This window comes from Stigmatopora argus, chromosome 7 (genome assembly GCF_051989625.1).
Source record: "Stigmatopora argus isolate UIUO_Sarg chromosome 7, RoL_Sarg_1.0, whole genome shotgun sequence".
NCBI lineage: Eukaryota > Metazoa > Chordata > Actinopteri > Syngnathiformes > Syngnathidae > Stigmatopora > Stigmatopora argus.
This window is the reverse complement of record NC_135393.1, coordinates 13,932,104-13,950,981: the sequence shown is the minus strand read 5'-3', so window position 1 is coordinate 13,950,981 and position 18,878 is coordinate 13,932,104. Positions and strand designations below refer to the sequence as shown.

Genomic DNA, 18,878 nt, shown 5'->3' with positions numbered 1-18,878 from the left:
TAACATTTATTTAGGAATAACAAGGGCATGTACTGCCCCCGCTGGACATATTTCTAAATGCAAGTACGTAATACAATGTGCTGCCAATGTTTTATATTTTTTATTTTATCCTTGCGTTTAAAGTAGTAGCCATTTGGACACGCAATGTAATTTATCAAAGCTGGGGATTGATGTCTGACACTGAGAAAAAACAACACTATGTGAAATTCTAAGTGCCTTGGACAGACTAGAGGGCTTAGAGACCAATACCTGAAAATGCAATGGAACACACTTTTACTTCTAGTTCAATTTTAAATAATTTCCCATTATTTTAGGAAATATATATTCAAAATGATTTGCTGAGAACCTTAATTCAAAAAACGTCTTTCGGCGAATCGTCCGAGTACCATCCAGGATGAACTATGGACAGTCGAATCCCACGTCAAGTGTTGGATTTGGCAAATATTTTTGTGTGTGAGTTGTACTTTTAACGTTGGTATTCTGCTTCTGTCGATTGTCTCCTCGTTGCAACGAATGCGCATTTGTGGTACTTTCAAATATGACACGTATTAATGCCCTTTGAATGTGGACTACAGCATGCAACACTTGAAAACATCTTTTCCTAGTCCGTTCGCATAAGTATTACCAACCGCAAAATGACAGTTGATGTTTAAAACATTTTTTATTGTTAATGCCAAATGAATATCTTAGTCTTATTCGACTTTTAATGTTTAATATATGTTTTGATGAATGTATAGTGGCGAAATCTGGTTGTAATATGTTGGAAATGTAATCAAAGGTGTGTGCAGGCAACACCATCTGGATGTTTTGCGAGAAAATCATGTTCCCTAAAATATATTATCATGTTACAGGTATTGTAAGAACTGAAAAGCAATGATACATTGTCGCTTTTTGAGCTTACCGCCATCACGTTATTCCGTCATGGCTTATGTTTTCAGTTCAATGGTTTATATAATGAAGACACGCATGTGCATAATTACACGTATGGCCTCAAAGGTATTTGCACAATGACTTTATTGTAAGGAGAGGTGACCTTGTTTCTGCATTCACAGTTCTTTGGAAAGAGTAGCGTAAACAAACATGTTCACATAAGTATATTTGTATTTTTTTTCCTTCCATTGTGCCACACATAGTCAGTCACTTTGTTTCCTGAGTATGAATACAAAGTGTAAAAATATATGTATATCTTGTAGTTTTGTTTATTTATTTTTCTTCCGATTGTCTGGCAAAGATTCATTTATTTTACTCCAATGTGAGGAAATTTTATTTATAAATATGTTATAGGTTAAATATCGTGAAGTCAAAACACAGGGCAACAGTCTTAAACTTTATTTCTAATGTCAGGTAAGGTTGAAAACTATTGTCAAAGTAGGAGGCAAGTCGTAAGTACATGCAAGCCAATTTGTGTGCTGCATTGTGTCCGTGTGCTTTAAATTAAAGGAGTTGTGGTCATTAAAATAAGTGTATTTTCTTTTCTGAATAGGCAACTTATAGCAGTTATATTCATAAGACTGGACATTGTTTGGGGAGAGAGATGTTAGGCAGCCAAAGTGTTACACTATGTAAGGACACTAGAGATATGTTTGTATTTTTACTGTATAATAATTTGTTTAAAAAATTTGATTTAGAACTATTTAAAATGTTTTACTCATGACTTTGTTTTTAAAATTACAATTGAAATATTTTGTTCCCAAAAGGGGCTCTTCGTTTAATTAATTATTTTTATTTATAAGGATCTGTCTGTATTGCCTGCCCATCACAAAATATGTGTGGGCAACCGGGGGTCATTGTTAGAATGTCAATTATAATAATATTATAATATAATATTGTTCCGTTGGCCACGATTGGCACGTGGGTCACAGGTTTAAGATCCCTTTCTATGAAAGTAATTTTAAAAAAGAGTTATATGAATTAATTCAAGTGTAATGTTTGTATTTGCAGAATATGGTGTTACTAATATTGTGATTTGTATTGCCGTTTCCACTGGTGAGTGTTGCATTCTCATATGGCTCTATCTTCTACAAAATGTGTCTCTATAACTGTAAGATGTAGAACTTTTGGGTTAAATTGAATGGCCTTTTCCATCTATTTGTGGGGTGACATCCTTCTAAAGTCAAAAGGAACCAAGGAGACTTGCTGTACAAAGTCAGGATGAGATTATTTTTGGAGCAAGAGAACAATGACATAACAACGCTGAAGCCACCCTGGGAAGACATTCATCTTTTTTTCTTCTTACAGTTTACGACGTAGGAAAAAAACACTTGGCATTTGTTAGTATTGTGCGTGCTAAAGTGTGCAATCGAGTGAGAGAGTGGTGGTTGTGTGTTTATGTAGCTAATGAAGGGAAGGATAGGGTGGTCATTTTAATACACACCGTGTTTTCCTCATGCAGCTTTACTTCAAAGGGATGTCATTTTTGAACATTGTGGACTTTCTGGACAAAATTCATTCAGATCTTCCAATTAATCAGAAATGCACAGATTTACTAATGTTCTCAATTGCGAGCGGTAAAGTGAAAAAGACGGCAGATGGAGTTGCATCTTTTAACGATCTTTGTCTTGTTGTCGGGTCATGTGAGCCATGAAAAATGTTGCTCATGTTACAGAAAAAGCATGATCTTTAGGCCGGGTACCCAAGCGAGGGGAAATTTGAGGAATTTCCGATAGCAGTAATGTTCCTCCATGTCATTTAGGCTGGGAATAAATGTTCTCTAGAACTAAAATAAAATACTGCAACCCAATGTGGGCTGCATTCTGCACAGCCACTAGAAAAAAAGGCCATTTAGTTTGCAAATAATGTGGATATTAGTGTGTTAAAATCTACAAACTGCGATCATGTACTTATTTATTTAAGTAGTATTTCTGGATAAATCTACTTGGTGTCGATATTCTGTGTTATTACATTAACGCAGCTCATCTATATTCTAAGCAAGTCTGTGTTGTAATCTAATCTACTTATACATCATTTTGGTAAAAGTAGTTATTATGAATATATTTTTATGAATGTAATCAAAAAATTAAAAACAAGTAAAACATCAAATTGTTGCGAGAAAGGCTTCATCGCCATGATGTTCATCTAGTTTGCATCCAAGGCCAAGAAAAATTTCGCAATCCACAGAAATGAGATGGCTTGAACGCCTCATCTGCACAAACGAGATAGAAAAGAGATTGAGATACATAGCTGGTAATATATCAGTGGTGAACTCCAGCTGTGATATCTTGCTCTTTTTCAACTGTCTCTGGCTTCCTTACTTCTAAAATTGCATCAGTCAGTCTTTTCTAAAACGTTTCAAGTTAATCCAAAGTGCAGCAGCTCGACTTCTAACAAGAACAAGCCAGAAAACCGATATCCGCCCCCTCTTTTCCATCAATCCTTGCTGCCTATACATCCCCCACACAAACTATAAATCTTCAGTGCATTTGCACTTTTAGCCCCACATATATGAAGCTTCTACATTCTTTTTTATAGCTGCTTTTTCAAAAAATGCCAGCAAACTTGTTTATTTTATCTGAGAAAAGCGTGATTTTCCCTGCAACCTCTGATGTTGCTAATTACTTGAAACCCATTGTCAGAGCAAAATACCTTTTCTTCATTCTTTTCCTCGCATAACAAAAGAATGGCAGCTGAGCCTTGATTTCCGTAGGTATGTTATATTCCATCCAATGCCTTGACAAAAGAAGTACAATAAAGAAAAAAGAAAAATGTTCGACTAAAGCACAGAATATGGCTTGATGGCTTTGAAAACATATTTTTAAAAATCAGTCTGTTTCTTTGAAGTGTTGGTGAATGTGGGGAACCAAGGCTATGTAGTTTATAGCGACATCGCGCCGTCATGACTTTTTTTTTAATAAACGCCTGCTTCTTAGTCTCATTTTTTCATGTGGCATGATAAACATTCATTTAGTGGAGAAGAGAGATTTAAAATTTCACAACAATTATGTTAAATTGCTCTATGCTAGAAGGAAAATGCAGGCAAGGGAAAAACTATACTACATAACATCCATTTCGGGACCATTCTATATTTTTTTTAAATTTTGTGTGCTGTCAAATTGATAGTCCCAACAGATCCATGAGAACAACAGAAGACGCACGACTCCAAATGTATGCTTCATTTTTCCTGGTGATGGTCTGGGAAATGTCTTCTCTGCTACTAATGATTGCTTTTGTGTTTGACTGCACCTGGGATCCAACTTTAACAAGTACTGAAGGCAAAACATAATAGTTCAATTTTTGCAAACTAATTAGAAAAAGAAAAAGAAATGCTTTGGTTTCAATAAAGAACATTATCATTCACATGATGTTTATACTCATGTTACCGTTCACCAACATATAGAATTTAGTTTTGCTCTATGAAGGGTTAAAAAAAAAATTGGAGTGAACAAACAACACATTTTTAGATAGAATGGACTTGGCTAATACTGCAAATTAGCATTTTCTTTCGACAATCTAGAGTTCCTTTCCTGCTCTATGATATACTATTAAGTGCACAGATTCTTAAGCAATTTGAGTCATGATTATTAAACATGGATCCAGGATACAAATGTTTTAAGTAAAACAAAAAACAAAATCTGGTCAGGCAAGAACCTGTTTCATCTTCCAGTTGGGCTAGTTGTTTCCGATAGTGTCATTCCAGGCAGTTAAGTAGGACTCTGAGGGTAGGGCGTGCGGAAACTAGCTCTTGTTAAAAGCGTTCCACCATTCGTTCTTCACATTTAGCACTTTCAGGTGTACCCCGACAGAATTAAACACCAGCTCTTTGAAGACGCAGCACCTACTACGGCAAAATGCGTGAGATTGTCCACTTGCAGGCTGGCCAGTGTGGTAACCAGATTGGAGCAAAGGTATACTTGTCATACTAATAATGAGACACCTGTTTTCTGTTGTTTGCTACTTTGGGGACATGATTATTAAATATAAATCAACATTGGGGCAAGTGTTGTGTAAACATCATGCAACCTCTCAAGTCCAATTTTGATGGATTAAATTATATTTATCATTATGCTGTTTGCTGTTTAATATATGTAATTTTTAAATTAAAAAAAAAAACACTAGCATTTAAAGCAACTCCAGTCCCCCTGTTTTCCATGTCTCCCTTTACCAATGCGCCTGAATCAAATAATCAGGATCGTTAACAAGCTTCTGGACAGCTTGCTGATGAGTTGATCATTTGGTACAGGTGTGGTAAAACCCATAGACAAATTTAATGATAGATCAACAGTACAATGACAAAATGCTTCCCATTACCTGTTTTGTCTGTACCAGTTTTGGGAGGTGATCAGTGATGAACATGGCATCGACCCATCTGGATCCTACCAAGGAGACGATGCAATTCAACTGGAAAGAATCAATGTGTATTACAATGAGGCTTCAGGTCAGAAATCTCTAAACTCAATTGTCATTGTTTAGTTGTTGTAAAGGAATCCAAATTCAGTTTAACCTCAATATTCCTTTTTTTATTCAGGAGGGAAGTTTGTCCCAAGGGCAATATTGGTGGATTTGGAGCCAGGTACCATGGACTCCATCCGGTCTGGCCAATTTGGCAAGATCTTTAGACCTGACAACTTTGTCTTTGGTAAACTTTCATGCTGATTTTTGTTAACTGCAGATAATATAAGAAAATACATGATGCTATTCAATTCACGTATCGCTTAGATCATGAGTATCTCTTCGTTAACAGGTCAGAGTGGGGCAGGCAATAACTGGGCCAAGGGTCACTACACAGAGGGAGCTGAGCTAGTGGACTCAGTTCTGGATGTGGTGAGGAAGGAGGCCGAGGGCTGCGACTGCCTCCAGGGTTTTCAGCTTACTCATTCTCTGGGTGGTGGCACTGGCTCTGGAATGGGAACCCTCGTCATCAGCAAAATCCGTGAGGAATACCCTGATCGTATCATGAACACCTTTAGTGTGGTGCCCTCTCCCAAGGTACGGATTGTTTTGTTTTTCTGATTGTTTATCAGTTTCATTTAACACTCACTAGCTGGTCGCTTATTTCCAATACAACGTATAGACTAGCTGTTTGTTCCCCTAAGGTAACTGCACACAAATGTCACTTATTGCATGTATTTAGAATGAAATATTCCTCTTGGACAGTTCGCCTAAAAACAAAAACACAAATCCCAGTTCAGGTGCTTAGAAAAAAAAATTAAATAATTAAAACACATTTCTGATATGATGTGAGAATTCTTTTCAATATTGACTGGAAAAATATGGTACAGAACAAAAACAACTGCTGCCGATTCTAACGTTGCAAGCGGAAAAAAATAAAATGATTAAAACACATTTCCAGCACTGATGTGATGTGAGAATTATTTTCAATATTGACTGGAAAAATATGGTACAGATAAAAAAAACAACTTCTGCCGATTCTAACGTTGCAAGCTGTTAACTATTAATATGCTAAAAATCCTCAATAGCAGTCGTGTTGACAAAAGATAATGACTTATCTATGGCAGTGGCACTTACAAGTTGACAGCAAATTATTTGTTGAAGTAAAATAGCACTTTTCCAAAAGGGAGGCCAAATTAGTGTCCTGCTTGTGGTTACTGTGGACGCCGGCTGGGGCATTTGAATTTCAGACGGTCCTCTATAAAATCAGATGTATGGCCACCGTATGAATAGGCAGAAGTAGTAGTTGTGGTAGCTACTTTTCTGAGCAAATGCCTAATGACCTCCAGATGGCAGTCACATTTATCCTGACAGAAAATGTTCATGAAACTTGAGAGGCCTGATAGAAACCCTGGCATTTTAAAGTATTTCGTGATCATCTGGGTGTCTACTTTTGCTGTTTCCGTGTGTATAAATGTTTTTAATGACAATAAATGGAAAATATTTTTTGCAATTCAACCTTGATGTACTGGTACACCCTTGGGAAAGAAATTCTAATTTTTGATTGGAACAATTTGTCCCCAGGTGTCCGACACAGTTGTGGAGCCTTACAATGCAACCCTGTCCGTCCACCAGCTGGTGGAGAACACGGACGAGACCTTCTGCATTGACAATGAAGCTTTATATGACATCTGCTTCCGTACCCTTAAGCTGACCACACCCACCTACGGAGACCTCAACCACCTGGTCTCCGCCACCATGAGCGGTGTGACGACCTGCTTGCGTTTTCCCGGGCAGCTGAACGCAGACCTCCGCAAATTGGCTGTCAACATGGTGCCCTTCCCCCGTTTGCACTTCTTTATGCCAGGCTTTGCCCCGCTCACCAGCAGGGGAAGCACACAGTACCGAGCCCTTACCGTACCTGAGCTCACCCTGCAGATGTTTGATGCAAAAAATATGATGGCTGCCTGTGACCCCCGCCATGGACGCTATCTGACCGTGGCGGCCATATTCCGCGGTCGTATGTCCATGAAAGAGGTGGATGAGCAGATGCTTAACGTGCAAAACAAAAACAGCAGCTACTTCGTCGAGTGGATCCCCAACAACGTCAAAACAGCCGTTTGCGATATCCCGCCTCGTGGCCTCAAGATGGCATCCACCTTTATTGGCAACAACACTGCCATACAGGAGCTTTTCAGGCGCATTTCTGAGCAGTTCACTGTTATGCTCCGCCGCAAGGCTTTCCTTCACTGGTACACAGGCGAGGGCATGGATGAGATGGAATTCACTGAGGCGGAGAGCAATATGAACGACTTGGTGTCAGAATACCAGCAGTACCAGGATGCCACCGCCGTCGAGGAAGACTTTGAAGACAGTGAGGATGATGACAAGGAGGAAGAAATGGCCTAAGTCCTTCGAGGAACTCCACTACCTTTGTGCACTTACTGTAGCTTCTGCCCAAGTCTGCACTATCTACACAATCGCCTATTCTCCAGTGGTTTTTTTTTTAACGTTTCTTACATTTTGGGCCAAATTCAATACGTTATATTCACATTAAGTGGCTTGATTTGGAATTTATTTCAATAAACATATTGCAAAATATAAGAGCGCATCCTTTTTTTTTTGCTTCCTAATGGCTCATATAGGGCCAAAGGCATGATTGACCTTCATGTACCCCTGGCTCCAATTATGCAACAGTACAACAGAATAATTTACAGCTATAAAATATATCGTATCTATTTTTTTTATTTCCCAACTAGTAAAGGCTATACTGAGGTATTTTTTTACACCAAGCACCACACAAAAAATACTTTTCTCTTCCAGTACCACCAGAGTACACTAACAGTGCAATATTGAAATTTCATTCATTTTGTTTTTACAAGCCAACATAAACATTTAACTGCAAAGTGACTGGAAATCACTTTTCTAAAGTCAAGAGGGAAAATGCCAATAAAGAACAAGCACATCACATCTCGCAAATATAATAAATATTTGCATTTTGGCGGCTAATTGAATTGCAATGTGGACATTTTTGGATTAGTATCATCAATCTCATGCAGACACAGTGACACAAGACTGTCAATGACGCAGGAAGTGGTTAGCGACACGCATACACGCCTGCAACGCTGATTGCGCATACTACCAGTACTTCTCTATCTTCTTGAACAGTGATCACCTGCTATATACTTGCTCTTCCTTCACCAACGCATGGACACAGTCGCATTCCTACAACATGGGCTCAAGACTCAGGTAAATTAATCATGTCTATCATCCAAATCTTGAATTGAAAATGTCTCCCCATGTGAGGTTTTAGTCACTTCCTCTAATATCTGAACATTTCCTACGAGCAAACATATTGCACTCAATAAGTGACCCTAACAGGCAGCCACCCATCATTTCAGTGCTTGCAATGTCATTTAATTAAAAGCAACTAATGTAGATATATCCAATCGTCCATTTGATAGATTGACAGAGAAATGATGTTTTGTTGTCTATATTATATCATTTTGGCTTGATGGGTTCTCATTTGTCTTTTTTATCCACAGAAAAAGCCCTGAGCGGTTGTTCAATGTGTTTTTTGAGTCAAAATGTGCTGTAAACAAAGACACGGGTGAGTCAATTTTCACTACCTTACAATAAGGCCTTTAGGCTTCTGTTATGTATCAGTATATCTTCACAAATTTACTGGAGGAACTGTTCAGCCATAGAAATTGATTCTGAAACAACAAGCATCACATAATGACTTTCTGTTTACAGTTTGTGTGTTAAAGTAAAGCAAAATGATCTTTACTCTATACTAAATGATGATAGAAAAAAAACCTCAGAAACAATGGGTTCTTCCTGTTCTGTGGTTTGGAAAAAAATAGCATGCCCTATTTCTATGAACCAGAGGGCAACACAATGTGATCTGCAGAGTTTTTAAGTAGACTAACAAATGGTAAAATGTCAAATGATGAAAAAAAGCACATGAAAAAAGGAGAGGACATATGTTTTGGTGAGGTATCATTCTCATTCTGAAAGTGTTTTTTTTTACATTACAAATACATAAAATACACCCCATCAATGTATGCGGGGATGGACAAATAGAGTAAATGCTCATATATGGCAGAAGGCACAACATCCTTGGAAGGTTTATTTGGGTTGATAAATACAAAGTAATGAATTGTTAAGCTATTTGTATTTGTTTTTACACAGATCCAGAAGTACGAGTTCAGTTTCCGGAAGACTTTGGAGACGAGGTTGACCATTAATTGCCTTTGCTTGTGAAAATATCTGTACTACATACATAAATATGTTAAATAAATATGATCTGCCTTATAGGAGACTTGTCAAACATTGTCCAAGTTCTGCTTCCCATATGACATACAAAGGTAAGTTTTTCTATAGTTCCTGCTACCAAAATATCTTGACCACAGTAGCTTTACTTTTTTGTAATGTTGTCTTATTGTATGTGAGTCAAAAGCAGAAGCTGCATTTTGTTGCAGTACAATTGGTCAAACAAATATAATCTGCAAAAGTTAACAACTTTTTCCACCATTTCCATCAATGTCTTCGATTTAGGACGAGGGAGGGAGTGGCTGTTCAGCATTTTACATTTGCTCTAACCGATCTTGAGGGATTCCAACGCTTTGGTTTCTGTCGCCTCACCGGCAGCACTCAGACGTGCCTTTGCATTGTCAGGTATGACCGAATCAAGTCAAACACTCCTGGCCTTTTACGTCACACAGTGACACAGTGGTTGTTCTCTCAGTTACCTTCCATGGTTTGAGGTCTTTTATAAATATCTCAATACTCTGGCTGACTACATTCAAAAGGAGCAGGTGGGTTTGTCGTTAAATGTGGTCTTCTATGTCCCAAACACAACCCCAGTGAACACGCGTATGATTTTAACAGACCTATGAGATGAAAATGATACTCACTGCACTGTACAAGGAGCCGGTGCCTCCAGCTGCTGGATCTATCACACTGGAGATGGTAAATCTCTAATTACACACTATATACCAGGGGTGTCAGACTCGGGTTGGTTCGCGGGCCGCTTTAACGTCAACTTGATTTCACGTGGGCTGGACCATTTTATATATAATATTTAGATTTTTTTTTATAAATGGATTAAAAGAACTGGATTAAAAGCCCTGAATATTCTGTTTTTTATAGATCTAACACAATGTTTATTTTAGCTTTTTTAAATATATTTTTAGATTTTACAAAATTATTTTTGAACTAAAAACACAGAAAAAATGATTAAAGAATTACAATTATTGATTTAAAAGGTGTAAAATCAGGAAATTTAATATACATCTATACTCTTCATTTTAATTTGATCCTAAAACAGAAAGTCGGCACTCATGATTTACTTTCCCGGGCCACACAAAATGATGCGGCGGGCCAGATTTGGCCCCCGGGCCGCCACTTTGACACCTATATTTGTCGATACATTATGCAATCAAACAACTTGGAAAGTTTATGGTCATTTTTGGCAAGATAAAATATTTACCACATTGTGTGCAATACAAACGGCTGTCAACATGATGCTTTAATTTTATTTTGTCATTTACTAGAGGTATATTTAGAAAAATCTGTGATGCAATCTGTGATAAAAAGCTTTTCTTATCATTTAGACCTAAATGAAAAAATGGTTGCACTCGTTTTATGTGTACAATTCCCTTATTATGTAACTTTTTAGGACATAAAAATAATGACCAGAAAAAAAATTATAATTTGAAAAGTGGTTGGTTGCCCTCTAGTGGTGTTTAAACGTTGTATATTTTAAGAACTTTGATTTTAAACATTCATTTAGAATTAGTCTTTGATTGCATTTCACGTATTTCCCAAATTAATGAAGTATTCAATCATTTATTCATTTTCTGAACTGCTTCATCCTCATTAGGGACGCAGGATTAATGAAGTAATATAATTTATTTCAGACTTCCATCTTTAGTACTTGCACCATAGCCAATTAACATTTTTAATGCAGCATAGATTAAATAAATGTGCATTCTGGCTTTTAAAAAAGAAGAAACGACCAATGCATATACATAACTGTGACCTGAAACTACAACCCTGCTTTTTTTCTTTCCCATCATTTTGTTATATCTCACCAACCTTGTCATACTGTATTTTCCCAAAAGTTTCCATACTTCATTGCTCCCGACTCCAGAAGTCTCCCATCCATTCCTGAAAATGTAAGTGCTTTGGCTTAAAACCAGAATGCCTAACTTTCATTGCAAAAAGATCTGATGTGATTGTCCTGACCTTCCAGAGGAACTTGACAGAGCTGATTGTAGCCGTAGAAGTGACAAACCTTCTGCATCTCTACGCCAGCATGCTGTTTGAGAGACGCATCCTCATATTTGCCTGCAAAATCAGTACTGTATGTATATCCTACTGTTTTATTTAATCATAACACACAAATCTGCAAATTGTGTTCTGCTGTTTACAGCTGACATCTTGCGTACATGCCCTTGGCGCTCTGTTATACCCAATGCACTGGCAACACATCTTTATCCCCGTTTTGCCATCTCACCTTCTGGATTATTGCTGGTAAGTCTATTAGTCTATGGTCTGCATTTCTACACATCACATCAAATATCATCTTTAACAGTGCACCAATGCCGTACCTTATTGGAGTTCACAGCAGTTTTGCTGAGGTAAGAAATTGTGTAAATGTACCATATACAGTGGTACCTCGACCTACGATCAGCTCTACCTACGACATGCTCGAGGTACGATGAAAATTTCGATCGAATAATTCGCCCTAGATACGATCAAAATTTCGATCGAATAATTCGCCCTAGATACGATCAAAATTTCGATCGAATAATTCGCCCTAGATACGATCAAAATTTCGATCGAATAATTCGCCCTCGGTACGATGAAAATTTCGATCGAATAATTCGCCCTAGATACGATCAAAATTTCGATTGAATAATTCGCCCTAGATACGATCAAAATTTCGATCGAATAATTCGCCCTAGATATGATCAAAATTTCGATCGAATATTCGCCCTAGATACGATCAAAATTTCGATCGAATAATTCGCCCTAGATACGATCAAAATTTCGAGATGCGACCAAGCCAGGTGGCCATGACATGAGAGGCTGTTTATCATTGTAGTCTTTTTTTGCTGCATCTCTTTCGTGTAAAACAGATATCTACGAGCACTGAACGATTTATTCAGACGAGTTTCTCCTACGCATCGACCGTCTCTCTCTCCCGTCGGCGAAATCCGCCCAATTTTAGTTATATTAAACAAATTTTATTACTATTAAACCACTAGTTATGTGTTACTTTGTTAATAGATGGCGAATTAGAAGAAATAAAACATTTTTTCCAATCCAATATCCTGTTTTTGGTGTTTTTTCAGGGGGTTGGAACGAATGAATTTGTTTTTAGTTCATTTCAATGGGAAACGCTCTCTCGAGTTACGAAAAGCTCGACATACGATCTCAGTCCCGGAACGGATTAAGATCGTATGTCGAGGTACCACTGTATATTCACTAAAGTGTTTAAAAAATCCATGAATAAATGTCCCTAACTACAGTGTGGGTTTGATAGAAGGTGAGGAGTAGAGGCTTGGAAGAAGCTGTGGTTTTGAACGTGGATACTAACACATTGGACAACCCCTTCAATGACCTTAAGAAGTTACCTTCTGATGTGGTAACTTGCTTTTGTCTTTGATTTTTTTGCCCCCATTTGTTTTAAGAAGGTATGCATTCACCAGTGCAGTCAGATGATGTTATTTTATTCATTATTATTATTATTACTCAATATTATCTGTCCTCAGGTATCTGAGCTGAAGGTATGTTTGAAGCGGCATGCAGTAACGGCTGGTTGTAGGGTCTCGCAAGCTTTTCTCAAGGCCCAGTCTGAGCTCTTTGGAGGATACAAAGATGCTCTGCAGAATGAGAAGGTTGCTTTCTTTTTAACTTATTTCTTTTTATAACCAACACTGTTACAATTTGTACTAGCCACTTTTTTTAAATGCCTTTGGAAAACCTGGGGAACCTTTTTGAAGAAAAAAAATCATTAGATCTTCATGTTGATTAAAGCTAAAGTTGGAATTCTGATTCCAAAATTACAATCATTTTTCTTCTAACATATATTTTTCACATCGTAACCTCCAGATAAGCAAAATATGATGGCTGACTATTGTTGGAAGATCAAACTCAAGTTGCATTACAAAATAATGTTAAAGTTCATTTGTTCACGTTAACTACTACCACACAATATTATGGTAAAAACGCTAATTAGATTATTTTAATATATAGGTTGACATACTGTATTATATTTCTTGCAGGGGGGTGAGATCTGCTTTAATAAGGATTTGTTTCTAGAGCACAAGTCATCCAGTATGAGGCAGTTTCTTCAGAGCGCTATTCATTTACAGTTTTTCAAGCAGGTAAATATGCATTTACTGCTGACTGATAATTAATTTAGCCCTCATGGTCGTGGGATTACACCCAGTTCTTCTGTCTGTTAAAAAAAATTAGTTTATTGATGCACGCCTAGACATTCTAAAAGCAGGGAAAGTACCAGGAGACCTTTTTGAAGAGGAAATCCTCAATTGTGCAAAAACCGGTAAGTACATTGTGGTAGTACACAATGATTCTGAACATGTGAATTTGTCACTTTTATCTGTTTGGTCTTTTTTTTTGCAGGAAAGACTCCCTCTTATCAGCAACTAGTTGGACATTTAAAGGTAAGTTGTAAGTTAGTTGTAACAGGGAACTATTACTGTGCCATTTATTATGTTTTTGTGCCTTTAATAGAAAGGAGGAGGGGCACTGATCCACAATATGAAGTACAAAACAAATATACGGGTGAGTGTCTGCTTGGAAATGTTAATTTAGAGGAAGACCTGCTATACTTGAAATTCTGTTTACATAGATAAATACTACTTGTCTTTACCAGACCAAAGGCTTAAGTTCGGGAATAAAAAGCAGGCTAAAAAATAAGGTGAGCAATGTGATGGCTGCAGTCATATTATTATAATAATGCTACATTTATGGCAGTGTAAATGTCCTTGCGTGTGCAAAGCAGGCCTCGAATGAAGCACATGCCCTTCAAAGAGGCGAATCTGTGTCATACCACTGCGCTCAATCTGATGGTTGGAACGGGTGAGAGAAACACATCTGTAGACTTACATACATAGTAAAATATACACACTAATGTACTATACACTTATTCAGCAATGATGTCATTTATTCCCTGTTTCATAAAGTTTACATGTGTAAATAGGTTAAATAACACTCACGCTGCTATTTTGGTGTAAAATAAGTCCTAACATTTTTAGTTTACATCTACTTGACTTCTGTGTAACCCTTAAAAATTGAAGTACATGCATTTTATCCATCTTTTTGTTGTGCTTGTTTGTCAAGAGTAATGTCTGAGCAAGTGGTTAAGATTGAAAAGGATAAAGAGCAGGAGAATGAAGAGTTGATGCCATGTGATCTGGAGGAAATGGATCTTCTGGGCGAGATCTTTGACACGCTGAGCACTCGCAGCCCACTTGACGGGGGCCGTCTTTACGGTACACGTAGCCTGGATCTCTTTGGCCCAGACACTCATAACTATATTACAAAGGTAAGAATACAAATTAAACACACACACAATTAATATCTCCTTCACATTGAGAGTTAGTGTTTTCTATTTGTTTTAGTACTTCTAGTTTCGGTTTCAGTTTTTATGTGTCAAACATTTGAGTGTAATTGTTTTTTGTCCCCCACAAAGTTAAGAAGAATACCAATCCCTTTTTTTCATTTATGTTTTTTCTTTTAATTAAAACAAATTCTTTTAATTTTTGCGTGCTTATTTTTTTCTCACAAATAACATTTTCTGTGGACAACATTGCAGTTATGTACTATGTAGCATTGTTACTTTTGATAAAGTGGCTTGAATGACAGTTTACAAAAGAATGTATTTAAATAATTGTATTTTTTAAATGTTTTTTGTTTATTTTTCAGATTGTTCAAGTCAATTCCAGTCAAGAGAACTTCCAATTGTCCAAGTGTGACAGTGGCAGCCTTCACAGCTGGAATCCGGACCAATCAGAGGAGGGGGTAACATTGACTAATAACGCAAATTGGCAACAATTTGACCCAAACAAGACTGGCAATGATGAATCCCCAGAAGAAGATGTACTGGAAAGTATAGAAGATGAAACAAAAGAAAAAAAGGAGGCAATACATGGCGTAGAAAACCTTAACCGATATACTACTTCAAATGAAGTAAGGCAGAAAACCAGGAAACTGAGCCTGAAAAAAAAGACTTCAAATGATGCTCCTTTGATGGAAACAGCTAACCAGCATGAGAACAGTGACTTAAAAATCACAGACTGCGGTACTAATCTGAGTAAATATCAGGAACAACATGACAATGTAAAAACAGCTGAAACACAGAATGATGCAACAGTGGGAAGAAGTCAAAATATTGGGCAGGAAAGTGAAAAAGTGGGCCAACAAAACCTCCAAGAGAATAACAACGTTCAAATATGTCAGTCATGTGATTTAAGAACCCATCCTGATGCTAACAGCTGCATCAACCCTCAGGTAGGAGGCCCAACACCTGCCAAAGTGTCAGAACTTAAAAAGAGGTTTGAAAGCTCAATGTAGCCCCCATATTGGCTAATTGGAAAAACATAGTTAATACGTATATACATTTTAACATGCATTTTTTGTAAGAAAATAACTGGACATGTGCATATATTCTTTACTTCAGTACACATAAGTGATAGTGAACATCAACAATAAAAGTGCAGAGTTATTTGCCAGTGTTAATCAGTATCCTTCAATAGTGATTTATACAGTATAAATAGACAAAATGCAGAGTGCAGTAAAAATGAAAAAGACAAACCTCAATTTAAATACAATTCAAAGTCCAGTTCAAATCCTTCCTGTGGTAGACTGATGACAGCTAAATCTATGTAGTAAAATGTTTTCCCTTTTCCTATAGCAGACCTGGTGTTTAAGTTTATCGTCTGTTTACTTAAATAAAACAATATAGAAAAAGGAGTGTATAGTTTGTAAGAAGGATGAAAAAACTTGACTTTGGATGGTTGCCAGATTTGAGAAAAGGCATATTCCATATGTTGGAAAGTGGTCAGCATTTGAATTGATCTTGATGTGGCGTAATCAAATAAGGCGTTCTTCTTTGGGCAAGGGGAGAGTCAACCTGCGCTTTTCAGTTCCAGCTGCTCTGACCTGTTTCCCCTCCTCAGCGCTGGGACGGTAGGTACCCTCCATCCTCCTCTTCCTTTTTATGATGCACAGTAGCAGTAGCATAGTCAAGCAAAGCAGCAGCGCCACAGTTGAGATTAGTGCTGACACAGCCGGTGGGAGGGATGCTTGCATTGTCATTTTGACAGACAGCTGAGGAAAATGAAAACATCACAGATGTTGACTTTTATCATAGGTATATGAGTGCGGAGAAATTGTAGAAATAATAAAAGGTGAATATTTTTGGGAGGGTGGGTAAAAGATTGTTGTACCAGGACCATCAAATGTTTTTTTTTAACACATATATATATATATATATATATATATATATATATATATATATATACATACATATATATATATATACATATACATATATATACATATACATATACATATATATACATATACATATACATATACATACATATATACATATATACATATATATATATATATATATATATATATATATATATATATATATATATATATATATATATATATAGTTATATATTTTTTGTTAAAAAAATCTAATTTGATGGTCCTGGTACAACAATCTTTTACCCATTTATAATTTATATAAAATTCAGTTTTACCTCCCAGATGAAAGGAAAGAACTCCAATTTCTGGAGTGGACTTGAAGCTTACATAGAAGTAAACCAGCATCAGTAAAAATCTAAATCAAGCAGCATCTGTGGGAAAAGAAAAAAACATATATATAAGAGGACAATTATGGAATTATTTTCTTTAATTATTTGGGTATTTACTGAGGGAGTAATTTACCAAATAGAATGTTTGGATAATGAACGATACAATATTTGCCAATATTCCAAAGTCTGCCATGATTCTATTTAATTCAAGGGTCTTCAATTTATGTAACATAGGTTCATGTTTAAAACAAGCAGTTAGAATTTGACAATTTTGTAACAAATATTTCAGACATGATCAGAATAATATTTGGCAACTACACTGTTTGCCATGTATGATATCATGAAACAAATAGACGGTTTAGCCTCATTCTACCAAAATTACATTTACTTGTCGAACTAATAGTTTGCCAAACATTATTCTTGAGGATATGACATCAAATATTATTTATCTTTATTTGATTTTATTGCCCTCATAGCTTCCATGTTGTTAATATCTTGAAACATATTTCATGTATTTAAAAATAATCATCAAAATGTCCACAGTACCTTTAAGCTTGGATTTAAAATGAATTACTATACTCAGACTTTTTGTAGGGAAGCTATTCAAGAAAAAAATACATACTATAACTTGTGACAACCAACCCAGTTCTCCCCTAGAACCAACCTGGACAGACCCAATGCGTCTCAAATGGTGGTCACACTCCTACGTTAGTTTAGTCAGCCAAAAATAATAATAACAAAATAAGTATTTTCCTTAAGAGATAGCAAAGAAGGATTTGATTCACTGAGCCATAAAAAGGGCGAACGCGATGACTTTCTGCAGCAGGAATGCGGGCCGTCTGGTTCCACCTGTTCGCTCAGCTGGCAACGGGAACTCGGGAATTGTAGGAGGAAGCGTCGCTTCTTACTCTGATCAGCACGTCCACAAATCTTTACTTTCAAGAAAATTACCTGAAGAAGTACCGGGAAGGTACCCCGGTGAATTGAAGCTCGGTGTTGGTGGAAGCTTCAATTTAAAAGAAGTTTTCAAAAGATTCTGCGGGACGACGACTAGTGCTCTCGGCACAATCGAAACTTTTGTCTCTCACTACCTGCCCGTATGGAAAGGAAACATAACATGTGATCACAAGGGCCAATCAGGAGCGTCTGTTTTGTTGCTCTCTCTCACCTTAACATTAATATTCATGAGCATCTTTTTTTTTATATAAACAGTGGTATATGTTTGTTTATCAGAGCACCGTGGTGAAACAAAATCAAACATATAGACCTTTTAAAAACATAATCTTACAACGAATTACAATTGCAAGTACTCATAAACGAGATCGGTTTAATAACTTTCTAAAAACAGGGTACGGGTACACGAGGCAAATATTGAAGACTAAATAAGGTTCTTGAGTATATTTGCTGCCCATAAAGCTAAAACAAATACATGAAATAAATTGGGAACATATTCTTATGTATGATCTTAGTATCTTGTTGCCAAGGTCGTTTTAAATGAAATATAAAATCCCCCAACCAGCAATATTATGAAGTGTATTAACTTAAACAGAGTGGATTTAGATCAGGGGTGTCGGAGTTTGGTTCGCGGGCCACATTCATGCCAAATGGATCTCATCTTATTTATGATTTAAAACACCACAAAAAGAATATTTAAATCATTTTAACTTTTAGTTTAATTTAAAATAC

General features: G+C 36.7%; 2 protein-coding genes across 2 annotated transcripts in view; both read left to right on the top strand.

The window, feature by feature from the left end:
- LOC144077651 (tubulin beta chain-like) overlaps positions 1–7,929 on the top strand; it is a 65,015-nt gene extending 57,086 nt beyond the window's left edge. The window contains exons 2-6 of the mRNA XM_077605545.1: positions 4,727–4,841; positions 5,263–5,371; positions 5,462–5,572; positions 5,678–5,922; positions 6,910–7,929. Of these exons, the coding sequence (XP_077461671.1) occupies positions 4,785–4,841; positions 5,263–5,371; positions 5,462–5,572; positions 5,678–5,922; positions 6,910–7,734 (1,347 nt within the window). The 5' untranslated portion in view covers positions 4,727–4,784 and the 3' untranslated portion in view covers positions 7,735–7,929. The remainder of the gene's footprint in view (positions 1–4,726; positions 4,842–5,262; positions 5,372–5,461; positions 5,573–5,677; positions 5,923–6,909) is intronic.
- Positions 7,930–8,557: 628 nt separating this feature from the next.
- Positions 8,558–16,327, top strand: dennd1c (DENN domain containing 1C). Its single transcript, XM_077604797.1, has 21 exons — positions 8,558–8,574; positions 8,871–8,935; positions 9,520–9,563; positions 9,646–9,695; positions 9,886–10,005; positions 10,076–10,145; positions 10,219–10,299; positions 11,454–11,507; positions 11,585–11,695; positions 11,765–11,865; positions 11,927–11,972; positions 12,881–12,982; positions 13,110–13,235; positions 13,623–13,724; positions 13,816–13,903; positions 13,984–14,024; positions 14,095–14,145; positions 14,237–14,281; positions 14,366–14,442; positions 14,704–14,908; positions 15,289–16,327. Exons 1-21 carry the CDS (start codon positions 8,558–8,560, stop codon positions 15,934–15,936), a joined length of 2,244 nt encoding a protein of 747 aa, XP_077460923.1. The 3' UTR covers positions 15,937–16,327.
- The last annotated feature ends 2,551 nt before the right edge of the window (positions 16,328–18,878 follow it).

Excerpts from the sequence above, each read along its gene's own strand:
- dennd1c (XM_077604797.1), top strand. Across the intron at positions 13,236-13,622 it reads ATGCTCTGCAGAATGAGAAG|GGGGGTGAGATCTGCTTTAA; the intron begins GTTGCTTTCTTT and ends TATTTCTTGCAG. Across the intron at positions 13,904-13,983 it reads CCTCAATTGTGCAAAAACCG|GAAAGACTCCCTCTTATCAG; the intron begins GTAAGTACATTG and ends TTTTTTTTGCAG.